Source organism: Rattus rattus, chromosome 8 (assembly GCF_011064425.1).
Source record: "Rattus rattus isolate New Zealand chromosome 8, Rrattus_CSIRO_v1, whole genome shotgun sequence".
Lineage (NCBI taxonomy): Eukaryota > Metazoa > Chordata > Mammalia > Rodentia > Muridae > Rattus > Rattus rattus.
In genome coordinates, this window is record NC_046161.1 from 20484681 (window position 1) to 20503250 (window position 18570).

Here is an 18570-nt window from a genome sequence, read left to right on the forward strand (position 1 = left end):
AGAAGCCATTCCTTTAAATACATGGGCCATATCTTCAGTAAGTTATGAACATTTACATAATACATATCATTGAAGAAAAACAATCTTACCAGTGCAATAGGGCTGCAAAGGAAGCTGAAAGAAAAAGAAATTTATATTACTATTTCAGCATGAAGAAAACTTTCTCCTTACAGATAAGCATTTCCAACGAGATCCTGCACATTCGGGGCCAGAGGGCTGTAGACCTCATAAACATACTGGAGATAAACGTGCAAAGCCTAAGCTGAGGAAAGGCTGGACCAGGCTTAGCATCTAGGAGGGACTACGGACTCTTCAAAAGCACTGCACGGAGAGAGCAGCTCACATTCCAGCTACAGTTCTCATTCACGCCCTCACACACTCCACACAGCATAGAGGCCCTATGGTTGCCAATACCACAGGAGCCGCTAGGTCAAAACACCTCAAAGAGACCCCAGAGGAGCAAAGTCCACAGGTAAAATACCTTAGAACAAAGAGCCACATTACTGTGGGCTAGGGTTACAAGTGAAACATGGAAATAAACACACAAAGTACCACCACCTTTGCAAACTACCTTAGTGCCTGGATTTTCACAGCAAGTCCCACTCCCGTAAAAGTGGAAGGAGAAAAGGAGACAGAAAGACAGACTCAGGGTAAGGCCAATGGTAACGCAGATCACATCGCAGAACGCTTCAGGTTCTGCCCACGTACAAAGATCACTGGAGACACATCTGACTATAGACTGTGTTCATAAACATGGTATACACACTCAGTTACTCAGATCACTTCTCAATTACCCTTGAGAAAAATTCTTATCACAGAGTACAAAGGGAGAAACTCTTATCCTGTAGGCTTGTGACAAGAAGTGTTTTAAATATCATTTTTTTTCACATTTTGAAATATCTGTACAATGGCATAGCTGGGGATGACACCAATGTCTGAATACAAATCAACTATGTCTCTGAACTACTGTACAGTCAGAGGTGCGGAGTTTTAGGCCGCACGCATTTTTGCCAGGTTCATCCTGAGGTCAGGTGGTGATAGTTTCCACCTGTGCGCACAGACGTTAGAGCTTTGGGATTTCAGGTTAGGAGTATTCGCCCTACTTCTATTTTAATTTTTCTAATGTCCGTGACATGTTTTCTATGCTAACCCGCATCACTGCTGATGTACAAATCTGTGCAGAGTGATTGGAGATGCATCTGCTTGGCTCATTTCTTCCGATTCACTGAGTATAGTATTTTCAGCTTATTTTAAATTCTCCATTTTAGATAATATCACTAGCAAATGTTAATTTTTTCTGTTTTATAATTTTACCATTAGCATCTTCCACTTGGCCAATATCATCTAGAATACGCCCCCCCCCAAAAAAAAAACCATGCTAGGCTTGACTTCTCTTACTTGAACAAGTTTCATCTTGTATTCTGTAGTGAAAACAAGGATTTGTCAAGGTCACCTTCCTTTTGTGCACTTTTTACATTAATTTATTTAATTTATTCACTTAAAACCCCAATCACAGCCCCCCTCCTCCTCCCAGTCCCACTCTTAGAAATTCCTCCCCTCACTACCTCCTTCCCTTCTCATCAGAGAAGGGAAAACAGCCTTGGGTACCACCCACCCTGGAACATCTACCCCAGCTTGACTAAGCACATCCCCTCCACTGAGGCCCAACCAGGCAATCCAGTTAGGGGAAGGGGATCCAATGGCAGGGAACAGAGACCAAGACAACCCCTGCTCCTATTGTTAGGGGACCCAACCCCAAATCCTTCAACACAAAATTTGTCTTGCCTACAAAGTATTCAAGAGAAAAGTTAGAGACTGAGAGAACAGCCATCAATGACTGCCCCAACTTAAGACCCATCTCACGGGATAGCGCCAACCCCTGGTGACTATTAACAATACTTTGCTATTGCAGACAGGAACCTAGCATAACTGTCTCCTGAGAGGTTTACCCAGCAATGGATAAAAACAGATGCAGAGACAAACAGCCACATATCAGGCAGAGCTCAGGAACTCTTGTGAAAGAGCTGGAGACAGGATTAAATGAGCCAGAGGGGTCAAGGACACCGTGAGATCTACAGAGCCCATGGTAGCTCACAGAGATTGAACCATCAACCAAAGATGTGTAGGGTGACTCGCCTAGTAGCCCACATATTTTAGCAGACGTGCACCTTTTGCATTCTTAAAATACCACAATCTGTTGGAAGAAGATGGAAGATGCCAGATGTCTTTAGTGCCTTTTTTTAAAGAATCTTTTTTGGAGCTGGGGACCGAACCCAGGGCCTCAAGTGCTTTACCACTGAGCTAAATCCCCAACCCATCTTTAGTGCCTTTAATTGGTTCCATTAGCACCAATTTGAACAATGGGAAGTCTTGGCACTTTTCAATCTCTTCCATTCAAGTTAGTGGTAACATCAAACATTTACTACACACCTACCCAGCTTTTTGGATGACCTTTTTGATTACCTGCAGGAAACCAATAAATACCCACAGCTTCCCTGTGGTGTGGGCATAAGTAAGTCCTCAATTAGTAAGTAAGAACTGGGGCACACTACAGTTGAGTAGCTTGCTGGATGATACACAACAGGTTAGGCAAACTAATGGGCTAGGTTTAAGACTTCCAACCTACAATCCACAAACTGTACGGCCTCTACATTAGAGAACAGAAAGGAAGACAGTGCCAAATTCTCAACCATCTTGTACACAAAGAATTCCTAGTCTCAGTCCCTCACTAATTTAAATAGAAAAGAACAAAACTGTTGCAATGAATCCCTCAATATAGGAAATATACTTTATAGACGCTACTAATTATGAGAGCCTGCGGAAGGCTCAGGCCAGAAAATGTTGGCCACACAAACTTGATAAGCAACTCAGCATCCAAGTGAAAAGCTGGGTGTGGTAGCCAACGGCATTTGCAAACCCAGCCTTGGAGAGACAGAAGGGAGCATTCTGTAGGCTCATGGGCCAGCCAGTTTAGTCTAATCTTCAAGCCCCAGGCCACATAGAGACTCTTGTCTCAATATAACAAAGTGCACAGCTCCTAAAAAATAATACCCATGGTTCATCTGGTTTTTACAGGCACAAGCACATTAATACAGGCATGCACACAGAGGTACACACATGTGCATGCATACACACATACACACACACACATACAGACACACACACACACACAGAGACAGACACACGCACACACATACACACAGAGAGAGAAAGACAGACAGACAGACAGACATATGCACACACACACAGGTTCACATGAGGATTAAATTTTTTATATTAAAGTCTGAAGATACTTTATTTGAAATGACCCATAGTATGCCATTTGAAGTTCCAGGAAGATACTGCTTTAGGAACATGTGATTTAGGAATAAAGACAAAGGGACAGAAACTTCTAAAAGCATTTCCACTTTTGTGGGCTTCATAAAAGAATATTCTAAATTAATTTCTCTAAATCAATGTGAGTAATTACTAGCCTCTTTTTATTTGGTCTGTGTATGTGGGGAGCCTCTAACAATATAGGTAAGCTACTCTCCACTTAAATAAGCATGCTTTTTCCATGTTCTCAGTAGCTGACTTTTTATTACTGAAAATAAAACTTTTAAGAAATCTGCAAATAAAAAAAAAAAAAAACTTAAAGGAGGTCAAGGAAAGGTAACTGCAGGATCCTGCCCCTTACTATGACGGTGTTGAAAGCCCTGCTACTTTGACTAGAAGCATCCATAGTGCCCACATGAAAGCTCAATCAGGCACTGGGCTCTTACAACTCCTAACTATGCTACCCTGGATCAATTTCAATCTTGGGGAATTTGAGGTGAAAAATACAACAAAACTTTTAAGTAAACAAAGTCCCTGAATTAACTCCAGTTAGCCTGCATGCACGCGTGCGCACGCACACACACACACAGACACACTCACGCGCGCGCGCACACACACACACACACACACACACACACACACACACACACACGGTTCAAATGAGTTAGAAATTACTGTGTATAACCAAGTTTGATTGGAAGGTATAAACTAAACCTATAAAATTGACCTTTTGTTAAGATGCACACCTAGGTGTAATCTTTTTCCATTTACTTCCTGAAAGTTAGAGGGTGCATTAGAATCAGCCAAGGGCCAAGCTTTGGGACCTTCTGCCATGTTAGTAAACAGAGCATCGAGGGCCCTGTTGTCCCTCAGCTCGATGAGCCAGCCATAGGTGTGGGAAGGCGGGCAACTGGATTTTGTGTCCTACTGGAGCTCTTAACAGCCAAGTTTCTCCTGCACAAGACACATTTCACCTGTCCACGCTGACCCACATTCCAACCACAGCTCAAGAATCCAGGGAGAGGTGGAAAGAAGTCGTGCGAGCCAGGTATTAGTTAGCTCTTCTCAAGGCGATGCTCAGTGGAGTTCCACAGACCCATAATCATACAGTCTAGTGTTGCTCTTGGTTCCATTCCTGATGGTGGGACCTAAGGACTAAAGGCATATTGTGTCACACAAAGGACATGGACAGATCAAGCTGGTGGTGACCAGGAAGCTTTGTCCTACTGCCTAGCTTTTATACTGCTAGATGGTGCTGCTGTACTCACCTCATGATCAACAGTTGTACCCAGCTGTGAACCCTGCAAACAGCTACAGTAATTATTGCCCTTCAAGACATGCCAACTGATGAAATAGCATAAATGTTATAGGAGTAATCAATCACTTTCTGGTCACATTTAAAGCCTGATCCCCAAACAGAACTCACACCTGGTATCATTAACTGGGCCAAGAATCTATGGTTAGTCAGGTCACAGGCCTGAGGGGGAAACCCTCTACTATTATTCTGCCAAGTAAACACAGTAATAAAATGCCTCTTAAGTTATCTTTATACCCACAAATTACTGTCTCTCAACCCTCACCAGGGAAGCTTCTTTAATGGTGACAGTGATTAATACCTAGACCCACAACTGGTCAACAAGCAAAGAGTAAGAGACTGGAGTGGTCAGATCTAAGGTATCTCTAATGCATCCCCTTCCTTCAAAGTCCAGGGACCACTGCCAAAGAGAAGTCAGAAAGACTGGAGAGCCAGCGGCAGCAGAAATCGAGCCGTATTTGCCAGGCATAGCAAGACTGTTGTACACAGCTTCAGACTGCCACTGCATGCACAAGATATTCACAAGATCCAGCCAGCCAAAATACCAGCATGGCTGGGGGAGTTCATGAAGTCCGGCCCCATACACCTGAAATTCTAGGAATTTCTTAGTGTTTAGTTCCTTTTTTCTTCACTATGATTCAATGTCATGAGGAGCAACCCATGGAAGGAAGCATTTCTGTTCACTCACGGTTTGAAGTAACTGACATCACAGAACAACTGGGGCAAAGGATAGGGACTCTGTACAAGATTTACTGTGAGAACAGAAGGGTCCCTTAGTAAGTCTCCTGAATGCCAACAGGCATTTATTACCCAGGAGCAAGGTGACAGTGCAGAATCTCAGGCCATACCCTTGCCTCCTAACCAACAATCAACATTTCAGAAGCCTGAGGAAGACATGGACAGCTCAGTGACATTCCCTAACAGACCTCCACAGGACTAGAGGAGCACACCACCACTGCATTCTTGGGTCCTGCTCTTGAGTCAACAGGTACAGGGGCTTGAGCAATGTATTATTAGTAAACCTCAAGTGGTTCACACAGTCCACACTTTGGGACGTGGTACAGTCAGTGAGAAGAGCAGGCTGACAATTCCTTCAGGCAAGCTTTGGAGTCCTGGAGGGTAGTGACAGAGAGGGACAAGGAAAAGGAAGGTCCAAATCCAAAAGGTCACAAATGAGGGTCCAGAAAGGGAAAGAGTTTAAATTCACAAACTCCCTTCAAAGCCCTTCCTAAGCAGAAATGCTTTCCAGGTTTTATAAGACATCACCGACTTAGTCTCATCTGCAGAGTACAAAATGGGGGGCCAGGGGCTTATCTCAGCCTCTGTGCTTAATGTAGGTAGGGCCCAGAACTCTTACCACCAGCACTGCACTTCCTGTTCCGAAAACTTCAAAGCCTTGACAGGTTTGATCTCTTCCATTTTTTCCCTCTTTGGGGTTGGGGAAAACATTCTATTTTTAATAGGAAAAGAAGGCACAAGCTCACTTTACTAATAGAGACATTGTCTCAAAATGAGAAGCAAAGCTGCATCTAAAATTCACAGCCTGATTGAAAGAAACCATTTCTGGTCAGATCTAGGACTCACGGTGGAAGGGATGGTGACCAACAGTTGGCTAAGAACAACTTCTGGTCAGATCTAGGACTCGCAGTGGAAGGGAGGATGACCAACAGTTGGCTAAGAACAACTTCGGAACTCCTGATTACAACGATCATATGTAATGTCTGCATCAATATTAACATAAGAGATCAGGGGGCTGTATAAAGAACTAGCGGTTTTTATTTCCCCACCCGGCCTAAGGTCTCAAGCAGCAAGGACACAACAAACCACAGAAGAGAGCTCAGGCTCCCCGACTCCAAGTGCAGATGTGAAATATTGAGCACATTAGCCAAGAGAGTGAAGTAAATGTCTAAGAAATGTCTTAGAAATCAAACCAAGTCAAAGAAACAATGAAGTGACTAAGTGACGATAGGAAAATAACAGAGCACAGCAGTTTGCACACCACACCGCAGACAGAAGGCTGGACTTTAACAGAAAAGCACACAAAGCCAGCCTTCACATTCAAATATGAATGTGTGTACAAACACTAGAGTAGGCAATGCATGATTACACTAGGCACGTTATAAGGGCAGTGAATTCTATCCTCCTTTTAAAGTCTTAGCCTTATACAAATATTTCTAAACCAAACAGTAATGTGCATTGATAATTTCCATATGTTAACTTCCTCTTCACTAGCAAACACAATGCATGGTACTGTTTTAAGAATAAGTATACAACCAAAATAATATCCTTCTGAATATGTAGAGGAAACTTCCAAAACCTGATAAATCCAGGAGGAAAGTATAGAAAGCAAGTCTCTTTAAGATAGGACAAGTTACAAGGACAAATACAGGTACACACACACCCCTAAATATATAAATACAACCTTCTCAGTTCACATAAAGTTATCAGTATGCATCTGACTTTAGAGCCTGACGCATGAACAGAGGATCCAAGTTGCCACTGATCTGAACGCTTCCTCCCTAAGGACTAGCTTTCCAGATATCAAAAAGCACCATGCAAGTTTCCAAGGGAGGAAAACAGCCAATGCTCTATTCAACTGTGACACCTCTGAACCAAAACAATGATGCCATGGCACAATGTCCCTAAGTGTAACAGTGGCACGCATATCTTGGTGGTAAACAACAGCTGATTGTTAGGGCCCAATCAACAAGGGGGAAGTCAAATCTGGTACTGGGAACCTAGCCAATTTCCCAGAGCTAGGGAAGTCACAAATTTTGAAGGAGCACCTATAGCTACTATTAATAAATCAGCATAAACCCTAACTATATTCTAAATATTTATTATTCTTATACCCATCCAATAATGCAGTCCTTACCACTCATCAAAGAAATGTTTCCTTGCAACAGATTGAAACCATTACAGAAAATCACAGCCAGTGACTGCAGATGCAGATAACAAGGACCATGTGGCTGGTGTCCAGCACCAACTGACACATGCATCTAAAATCCAATTCCCTCACCTAAAGATCAGGGATCACAGGGGAAGACGGAACAGAAAGATCTAAATCTTTAGTAATTTTCACAGAGCTTATTCCCTGATAAAGCATTCTAATGTTAGGATAATGAAACCCCTTTGAATTGCAAACTGCCCATGGGTATCAGAAGACCTAGCTTACCATTTAACTTAAGTGAGTCAGAAACATGACTTATTCATCATCATTTTTACAGCACTGTCAGACAACCAACTCTCCTCCCTTAAATGCAGAATTTACTCATTTTTCTAAATTAAATAGGAAATCAAAAGGAAGATGAGTTGGAGTAGATAGACCTGCAGATACAGAGACCTCTGCTCTCTGTAACGAGTCAATGGGTCCCAGGGAATCTGAGATCCTATTCCCACCGATGGGCCTTCGGTTGTTGTCTATGCTGCAGATCTGAGACCTACAATTGACCAATACGACCGACAAAGAATTGGCTGCAAGGCCAAACCTCATCCAGGGAACTCAAGAACGACGCCCACAGGGGTAAAGTTCTCAACAACAACACTACTTGGGAGATTTTTGTAGACATCAAGAACGAGTGAGGAACAAAAAAAAAAATCAAGGTCTTCTAAAATCAAATTTTAACTAGGAGAACAAGGATTGAGTAGACAGCCCTGATTGATTACTACGCCTATGCAGAGCAAGAATGAGGGTAAGGCAATCACATAATTATTTAATTATTATAAAATCACAAATCAAACCTCACTTTTTATCAATTACAAAAATCCTCCCAAATTAGAAATTCACGTAGGCAGCAAACTCTAAAAGTGACTGGTCAACTTACACATGCGCTGTGCTCTAAGATCCGGCTGAAACTGCAGTTGGTGAGCATTTAAACCACCTCCCTCCTTATCAGGCTGTGAGCCAAATACAAATCTTGCCAATGCTTTGGGTGGCAGTTGTGTCAACGGATGGCTCTACATTAAGTTACAATTATAAACTGAGGTCCAAATACTCCTCTTGTGATGGCTCTCGTGCTACACGACACACCTGACACCCAGCCAATTCAGAAGAAGTCAAACAGGGGGAGAGACACAAACAAAGATGGACAACGTACCTGTTCCCTAAAGGGCCTGGTTTATGTCTCCACCTCAAACAAAAGGCTGAGATGCCTATAAACTTATCAAAGTGGACTGATCCAGGTTCTCCCGGCATCCCTCAGTCCCCACCCGTGGCAGGCTCCTCCAGGCTGGCACACCCTGAACTCTCCAGCCCAGCTCTTCTTCCTTATATAACCCAGCCATTTTGGTTATTCACCTCTTTTTACCTTTTGGTCCCTTGGCCTCTTGGCCACTGCCCCTGACCCTCTCCCTCGGTCTTCCTTCTCCCTCTGCACTCTCTTCAGATTGGCCAGGTCCAGTCTCCTGGTCATGTCCACTCTGGACTCCCCCGATGTCCCTGCCTCTGCCTGTATTTTCCCCTATGTCCATAATAAAAATCTCAACCCCTTAGGAACAGTCATGTCCTCCTTTTATTTCTTTTTTTCACTTAATCATAATAGTGGTAAGAAAAGAAGTATTATTAAAGCACATTCCACAACTGTTGTAGAATGATGCATTCTCAAAATTAATTGTACTTTCAAAATATACTCTTCTGAAATGGTTCTTGACTGAATTATAAAAGATCACCCAAAGGAAACTGGCTTCTTTAATGAGATTAAAAGTGTGTATCTGGAAGAGGATGAGACATTTACTAGGTCTGATCACTGGGAAGTGCTGGAATGAAGGAAAGTGACGGATCATCTCCTAGAAATGTCCTAATGGCAAATCACAGTTAATGGCAAAAGATGAGCCAAAAAATAAATTGAGAAATAAATACATAAATAATATAGCTTTGTAGTTTATGCAATGCAAATGTCATTAATTAAACTTACAAAAGACATTAATATATCTTTACACTCATAAGAGATAGTAATACAATATAATATGATAAGGTTAAAATGCCCAGCTGTTCAGCAGCAGCTGAGATAAACAGAGATAGAGAGATGGATATAGTCAGACCGACAGATAGAGACAGAGAGACACAGAGACAGTGAGTTAGACAGAGAGATAGAAAGATGGAGATAGACAGAGAGAAAAGACAGATTAAATTTCAGTCTCTTTCAGTATCAATGTACTATTATTGACAAAAAGAAATCACAAATAAAGAATACAGCCTTATGCTTAAAAGAAGTGAACTAAGTTCACTGCATGAAGTTTTAGTGCTTGGGAGCGCCTGATGTTCAGAGACTTCATGTTTAGAGCATCTTATTAATAACAAGGCATATTTAGGTGATTCTAAGTATTCTTAAGAGTTAACCAGAGTCTATTTTAGAAAGGGAGAAATTGGTTTCAAACCCCCAAATTTCCACCTTTTCTCTGGCTTTGATGGGATTCCGGTAATTAACAGGAGCACACCCTCACAGCTGCCTGCTTGGCTGGGTACAAGTTCTAGCCTGGAAATCAGCACAGGAGGGGGCCAGTGTTCCCTGGGCTTCACATTTCAGCTCTCCTCCTACAGCCCAACTACTAAGCTGCTTTCTTTCCATTCTTCATTCTGGTATCTCTCTATATATAATTCCTTTTCCTTACTTCTTCTGAAGAAAGAAACAAGGCAGAAGTCTGTCCTTGCACAAACTGCCGAGCTTTCTCAGAACAGGCTGGGGGACTTCATGTGGTCTACCTGCTGCACGCTCACCAAAGGAAACACCACATAGCAATTAAACACATGCACTCAGAAGACACCAGGCTTGAGTTCAAATCTTGACCTTAAAAATTCCAGGAGCAACCTTGCATAAGGCACTAAGCACCCCTTTTGATTAAATATGACAGTCATAACGCCATGGTCAGCCCCAAGTCTACTGTTAACGAGCCCATCTGCAGCAATGCACCCAACCACGGTGTACGATGTTTGTGGTGTACGAAGCCAATTGACCTGACTGAACAGCAGCACCTGTTCGCTGGAAACTTACCACTGTCTATTCCGGTCAGAACCTCTGTCCTATCACCACCTGACATTTCCAACTGAAGGTCCCATAAGCACCTGAAGAACAGTGTCTGGGGTACAGGCCTTGCTCTTCTCCATGAAGCCTGTCCTGCTCCACAGCTACAGCCTTCCCTGTCTGCCCTGGAAAACACTCCCTCCCTTTCCCACACGCCAAGATCTATTCATCTCCAAGTTCTACCTTTCATCTCCAAAACCCATCTGTAGGCGATCCTTCCTACCATCTCCACAGCCATGCCCTCTATTCAGGACAACTCCTGTGGGCCCTGGCAGAGCCCCACCTGAGGGTGGTGCTAGAGGCCTCCGCTGTCTTTGCGTTGTCTCAGCCTATTTTTCTAGCACAGAGTTCTCAAAATTAAAATGTAAACATGACCCTGTCTTGTTCAACACTCCTTAGGGGCTTCCCACTGCTACAGGAATAAACCCAGCTCCATTGTAGATCTGGTACACGGGCTACCTTTCCTCCTTGAGAGGGTAACTGAGACCTGTCCCTCCCTTCCTACACGTCCTTGGGAGAGAGACACACCCTGTCATCCTCTGTACAGTTCCCACCAGCTTAGCCTTGAGATTGGTCCCACTGCTTCTTCACCACCTGGCAAAGGTCAAACACACAGCACCTTACACAGCTTTTCTTGGTTTTATTAACATGGACATTCCCTGGCTTTGGGATCTCATCTGTTCACTTTGCTTCACTTTCTCCAATGCAGAAGCCCTTCCTTTCCTCCAATGCCCTTCCTACGAAGTGAAACCACCAAGTCACATAGTCTTACTTTCAGAATCTAAGTTCCATAGGAGTAGGCTTCCAGTTTCCTTGGCTATCTTTTTCCCAGAATGCACCTGGCACATGGGGACTATAAAGAAACCACGCATACTATTTGGCATGCATTATCTCACTTATTCTTTTACTCTAATCAAAGTACTTACTATCCCCATCTTAAAAATAAACAATGATGGAAAACATTGGGGAAGAGTTGAAACAGCTTCTGAGTGTAGAAACAGGCTTGCAATGTAGGTCAGCTCTGAAATACCAGGTGGCTTACACTATACCACATCACATCACACAATACATCACACCATACACCACACCACACCACACCACACCACACCACACCACACCACACCACACCTCTGCTGGCCCATCCAGGTCCCAGTGCCCAGCCAGACTCAACTCCCTGCCTCTATAGGCTTCCTCCCTATCCCTGGCTAGTCACAGGCTCTCGTAAGCCATGACTTTTGAAAGAGTAGTTTCAGTATGGTGGCTGCCTTCCCAGTTACACTGGCCAGTATCTGGTTGCCACCACTGGAGAAGTGCCACTAGGTAGCACCTGGGACGCTGTTAAACCCTGTGCAAGGCACACAACAGTGCTCCAGAACACAGGACAGTCCCACCAAAACATCATGAAGCTCAAGGGGGTTGCAGTTGCCATAGGAACCAGGCCAGAAGTATAAAAGTGACATAACCTTTCTCTTAGTCACTGTTATTGCTGTGAGGAGACACCATGACCGTGACCATGACAACTCCTACAAAGGAAAGCATTCATCTGGAGCTGGCCTACAGCTTGAAAGGTGAGTCCATTATCACCATGACAGGAAGCATGGTAGCCCACAGATAGACAAGGTGCCGGAGAGAAAGCGGAGAGTTCTACATCTGGATCCGCCATAGCAGGAAGAGACACTGGGCCTGATTTGAACTTTTGAAATCCCAAATCCCACCCTCAATGTCATATTTCCTCCAACAAGGCCACACCTACTTCAACAAGGCCACTCCTAATCCCTCTCAAGTAGTACCACTCCCTAATGATTCATGCCTCTTCATTTTCATTTAAATATGTGAGACCATGGGGGCCATTTTTACTCAAAGCACCCATTACAGCTTAACAATTTTTACAAACGGCATCTTACGTTACAGTCCCGGACTGCTAGCTATTATGTGTATGTGTTCAGTACACATTTTTCTCACTTTCACCCTGAAACAGAGCCCTCTCCAACTACCAGAACTTTTCCTCTTTCTTTAATAAGGTGCAGGACACAGGTAGGTGTAAGAAAGATGAGGCTCCATCAGACAAGTGGCAACCGATAGCCCCCACTCTGAGGAAACAATGAAGATTATGGGAACTATAGCAACTGGACAGTTCTTGCATCTATTTCAACAAAGTGGGTAGAGCGGAGCAGAAAGCTCAGTGGGTAAAGGTGCCTTGCACGGAGTCAGACAACCTGAGACCTAGCCCAGACATCTACACAGCAGGAAAGAACTGATACGGATACCTGCATTTTATCCTGACATGCAAGCGCTGCAATACAGACACACACACACACACACACACACACACACACACACACACACACACATATGTACACATACACACAGGCATACATACATATACATACATGTATACACACATATGAACATGCACATGCATGCACACACACAAACACAAACACATGCACAAATATACACATACATACATGCATACATACATATACATACACACTTGCATATGCACACGCACACAATAAATAAGTGAAAAATAAAGAAAAGTTGGGGTCTACAGTGTCAGTAAACTTCAGCCATGAAAATTCCATTTCCTGGGGGTACTCATCTGCTTCCAAAAAGTCAGAGGTACAGGACTTACTTAACATGTATGAAGAAGCCCCAAAGTCAATCCCCAGCACCAAAAGCAAATAAGCACTTAAAACCCATCAGTGCACTCCCCCATTGCCATATTCACACTCCTAGATACACAATTAAGTGCTCTGATACGTGGGTCATTTTAAGGGTTCAGAGAGCCCCAGTGTAGCGCTCAGGTTAAGAACTGTTGGTCTCATCCAGATCTCTCATCTTACACACCCCTAAACCGAATGTTTAAAAAGCTAAATTCTTGGCTGAGAAGCCCAACAAGTTTGAAGCTAGCCCGGAAAGAGAGACATGAGGCTGTAGGGAAGCCCTAGTTTCATTTCTCTCGCTATTGTGAAATATCCTGACTAAAAGCAGCACAGGAGAGGGAACGCAGTCCCTCAGAACACAGGACAGTCCCACCCAAACATCGTGAAGCTCAAGGGGGCTGCAGTTGCCACAGGAACCAGGCCGGAAGTGACACATATAACCTTCTGTCTTAGTCACTGTTACTTGGCTTAAAACCCCAGGGAAGGCAGCTCAGAGCCTAAAGCACCACACTCACAGAGGAGCTGGGAGTCAGAAGCATGTGGATTCATCTCCGCTTGCTTGTTCTCACCGGCTTCCTCTCTCTCACTGCCTACAGAGTAGAGTGGAACAGCAAACAATTGTCTGGGTCTTCTCCCATCAGTCCACAGTAAAGACAACCTCCTACTGGCCGAGCGCAGATATATAATTCCTACCACTCTCTTCCCAGGTAATTTAAAGCAGTGTCAAATTGACAGTTAAAATTAGCCAGCTCAGAGGGAAAGAAAAGGAACTTTCTGAAAGGCAGTCTGAGCTGGAACTTTGCTGGTGACTGTCCATCCTCCACCCGGGCCTCGACCCCAGGCCCAGGAGGTTGGCTCCACAGGCTGTTTCAGTAGCCTGCAAGGTCACTACAAGCAGGAGACCAGAGTGAGGGAAGGTTGGGTGGGCTCCCGCAAGCACAGCAGCACCCCGCCTGACAGGGACAGTTCTCCAAGCCTTGCTCTTTCCTCTCCAGTACTACATTCCCACTGTTCATGGCCTTGCCAGCCATTAGGTTTCTAAACCCTGCCCTTACCTCTGAAGACAGCTCAATTATTCTAGCCTGAGCCCAGAAATCCATACGGACATGTGCTAGGATGGCCTTTCTATGGTTGGAACAGGCTGCAGGCAATGTGTATTGTTTACTGTGGTCAGGAAAGTTTGAAAAAACGTTTTCAAGGTTCTTCCTCCACCACTGCCTTCTGTTGCTGGAAGCAAGTGAATTAAAACTTCTAAAAATAAACATTTTGAACCTCTTTAATCATCACCATTAAATAAGTAGTAATGTCACATGTAAGAAAAGCATATGTACTTACTAAAACAGGCAATGCTCATCGCTGCAGAACAATGGGAAGAGCCACCTTGATGGGTGACTTATCAGGACCAGCACACATGAAGAAAACCTCTAACCATGTGCTGCTATAATGGCTCTTCAAGTCGGGAAATTTATTATAAAGTACAAATAAAGCCATTTTGTGACAGCTTAAAATGTAGTTTTTAGAGTGGAGCAGCTACAAGTAATTCCAGCAACAAGTGAGTGGCAACACCTCTCAACCTGGAAGACCAAAAGTTATTTTAAAGGCCCACCCTGAAATGCAACTCTCACCCACACTGGGAGGACGAAATCAGAGGGAACGAAGCAGCCTACAAACACATGGAAATTGCTAGAACCACTTCAGGATCAGCGGCTTTCTGAGCTTTGGCAACATGGTGGCACAAAGGATATCACTGTGGATACCGGTCTTGAGGGTACAGGGCCAGAGCTGAACCAAGGACACCAGGTCTGATCATTCAGCAGAGCCTTCTCTCCATGTGTTGTGTAGTCTCACAGCAGATGGTCAAGCAAGAAGACAAAGACTGTGGTGTTCCTCCTAACTCCACACCCCTGTGACCTCTATCCAGGGTACACCTAAGACTAGGGTCTGCCACATTCACTGTACTTCCACTTGCAACGTCAAAAAGAGCAGATGGAGAGAAAAGCTACCCTGCTGCATTGAACAAAACAGTATTTCTGCAAGGGCATTACTAAATCCAAATATAAGACATCCAGTATAAGAAACCCCAAAGGATTGTACCGTAAAACATGAAAAAGGCTGTATCCTTTAAAATCTATTATTATCTCTCCCTAAAATACTCAGGGCCATCCCTTACTTTACTACGGTTGATGTTTATACTAGCCATTCACGAAAACTGGAGATTTATTCTGTCGTGGGACCAGAAATCAGGGTTATGCATTTGCTTTTACATAGGAACTGATGTTGTTAAGTGCTTTGGGCACAAACACGCATCACCCACAGAGTTTTTAGTTTTGCTCCTCCGGACATCCCTAGGTAAAGTAGGGCATGGGATAACTCCACATAACACAGGAGGAAAGGCCCTCAAAGTGAGACTTTAACCAAAATCAAGCACTCTGCACCAGGTCTGGGTGCCTTCGATCTCATCCACTGTACCACGCTGCCTCCCCAAGGTGAATTTAACCTGTACACTTGCCAGTTTCTCAAGCTATCCGCTGGAAGAAGGCATGATGAAAATTATGAATTTGCCAAATCTTGGCCCAAATATTAAAAAAAAAAAATTCTAGTAACAAGGCCAGCCTTCGTGAACCCACACACTGCCATGACTGTCTTTCAGTAACTATGTGGCTGCTGTAGAGGTTGTCCCCACAAGAAGGCTGATTTTGCTATAGAGTCTGTCTAAACCCCAAACTTCAAGCACCCCATACTCTCAGAGGTCATTAAGCATTGGTGAAAAGATAGTAAGAAAATATCACTACATAATTCAACAGCTAAATCCCATAGTGAAAAAAAATATTACAGAATCTTTATGACGGGCTTGGAAAAATTAGGCCTATTAATCCAAACTTCTATAAACTTGCCTTATCCAACAAAGTTAATCGAAAACGAACCCAGAAGACGGTCCACACGTGATTGCTTCAACTTTATTTCTTTTAGGCTCACGGTTACATTTGGTGCATGGAAGAAGGTAAAGATGCCAGCAGGCAAGGTTAAAGCTTAGGCATCCAAAACACGACAAAGCCTGCAAAGTGACAGAACCACGAAGTGCCACCCTCAGTGTTTGCGGCCAAGAAGGGGAAAAGCACGCTAAAATTTAATTATAAGTTTGGCAACTTTCTAAGACAGGAAACCTGAGTATTGCGAGCTCCAGGAATCGCTCACATCACCAAGCAAACCATTCTCCGAAGTAGCGGCTGAGGCAGGGGCAAAGAGTGGACTGTCGCTGCAGGCACAAGAGGGTCTCCTCCGCGCGGACCAGCCCGCCCGCGGCCAGCCGAGCAGCTGTTGATCTCGGGGCCATGTTTTTAAAAGCCCGGGCGGCCGGCGGGGAGGAGGATGAGTGGAGCTGAGCCCCGGAAGAAGCGAGGAGGAGTAGGGAGGAGGCAGGAGCGTCCCGGGAAAAGTCGGAGAGGGCTGCTAACAGGCTCACCTAGCAGCAGCGTGCTCCAGGTCCGGCCGCGCCCGCGCCGCAGGCCCAGCGCCCAGTGCAGCCCGGCCGCCAGGCGGCCCGCGAGGCCGTCCGGGGCGGGCGCAGCGGTCTCTGCGCGGGGCCCCTTCCTGCTTGCTGTGCTCCTGCGCCCCGGCGACGGCGGCGCGCGCTCCGGTCCCAGCTCCCCAGCGGCCACCTCGGATGCCCTGTTCAGTGGCGGCGGCGACGAGCGGGCCGGCCGGGGCGGCCTGGAAGCCGCGTCCGGTGCTTGCTCCGCGCCTGCAGGACCATCTTGGCATAGTCGCGCCGCTAGCTGCGCGCGCCCGGACCGCGGCCGGGATCCGCGGACTGGCGGTCGCTCACTCTGGCCGGCGAGGGCGGGCCGGGAGGCGGGGACAGCGCGGGCTGGGCGGGCGCTGCCTACTGGGGGGCGGCCGGGAGGCGGCGCCGGACTCCCGCGCCTCCGCCGTTGCCGCTCTCGGGTTGCCAGGGCAACAGCGGAACGCCGCGGGGCGGAGGCGGGGACACACTGAGAGCCGCGAGGCCCCGCCCCTCCAGCGCGCGTGCCCAGGCGCGCTCCAGCGGCCAAGCGCGCACGCGCGGCCTGCAAGCGGGGCGGGACCGGCGGCCCGGGGAGCGGCGTGGACGACCTCCCGGAAGCGGCCGTGCGCCCTGGGGAACGGGCGGTGGGGTTCTGAGGTCGCCGTGGCGCGGGCTCGCGCGGAGCGGGAACCGGATGGCCACGGGACGGCGCCGTGCGTGCGCTCCGGGGCTCTGTGCATTAGGCTTGTGCAGAAAACTAACGGGGTAAAGTGTGACCTCGCCACTCTAGACCAGCCAGCCAGCTTTCTGGTTCAAGGATGAGAAACAGGGACTGGACCGAGTATTCAAATGAGTGGCCGGTAGGTTGGAGCGGGAAAGTAAACTGAAAGCCTGAGTGGGAACCCAAACTCAAGTCATAAATGAGAAGGGCCTGCCAGGGAAGGTTATCCACATGTTACTTTTACCTGATGTATCCTGAAAGTATGGAAACTGCTAAAAGATGCGACACTTGAAAACGAATTTTCTCATAGCAGAATGTAGGACTTAATGAAGAAGCCCAGGAAAAGAGGAGGAAAAGAAAGAAAGAATAGAATATATTCCAAGTTAACCTTCCTTGCCTCCAGCCCATCGCTATTTGCACAAAGCCGTGGAGAATTGCAGCAGACTTATTTCTTGGCTCCTGTCCAAATGAGCTTGTTCCAAGAAGTCTGGATGTTGGAAATCAAGGCACATCGTTCCACTTTTCTCCACTGTAATTACAGGGGTTTCAGGAGGCTCTAGCTTCTCTTGCTCACGACTTTATTAATATGAGCATTCATTAACTCAGGCACAAAGAAGGGATTTTGTGAGAGGACTTACCGCTATATTGCGCTTTGTAAGTTTCCTGAGCTTGAATACTAAGTTATGTATTAAAAACAAGACACTTCTATAAAAAAGTGATTGACGGTTCCATACAGATGCTTTTGTACTGTGAAACAAGGTATCGGGTTGATACAGTGTTATATATGGGGTTGATACTAAATTTACAACCCACCAGATTGAAAGAAATTTACTTCCGTGTCTGCCAAAGACATCAACGATAATCTCATCACTAGCATGCTTATTAATTAGAAGACACATGGGGCTACAGTATTCTATTGCTTGTCCCTCAGATGTGGAGCGTCAAGGACTGCTTCCCAGTCAGTTTTTCCAGAGGAGGGTCAGCCACATTCCAGGGCAGGCCTCAGGCCCACCAGTATTTGGCCAATA

The 18570-nt window shown here is 45.5% G+C and overlaps 1 protein-coding gene across 1 annotated transcript in view; it reads right to left on the minus strand.

Moving 5' to 3' along the window:
- The window catches only part of Dpy19l1 (dpy-19 like C-mannosyltransferase 1), an 88752-nt gene extending 71622 nt beyond the window's left edge, over positions 1–17130 (minus strand). The window contains 3 exon segments of the mRNA XM_032909477.1: positions 90–114; positions 16780–17043; positions 17046–17130. Coding sequence (XP_032765368.1) covers positions 90–114; positions 16780–17043; positions 17046–17070 — 314 coding nt within the window. The 5' untranslated portion in view covers positions 17071–17130.
- Positions 17131–18570: the final 1440 nt, after the last annotated feature.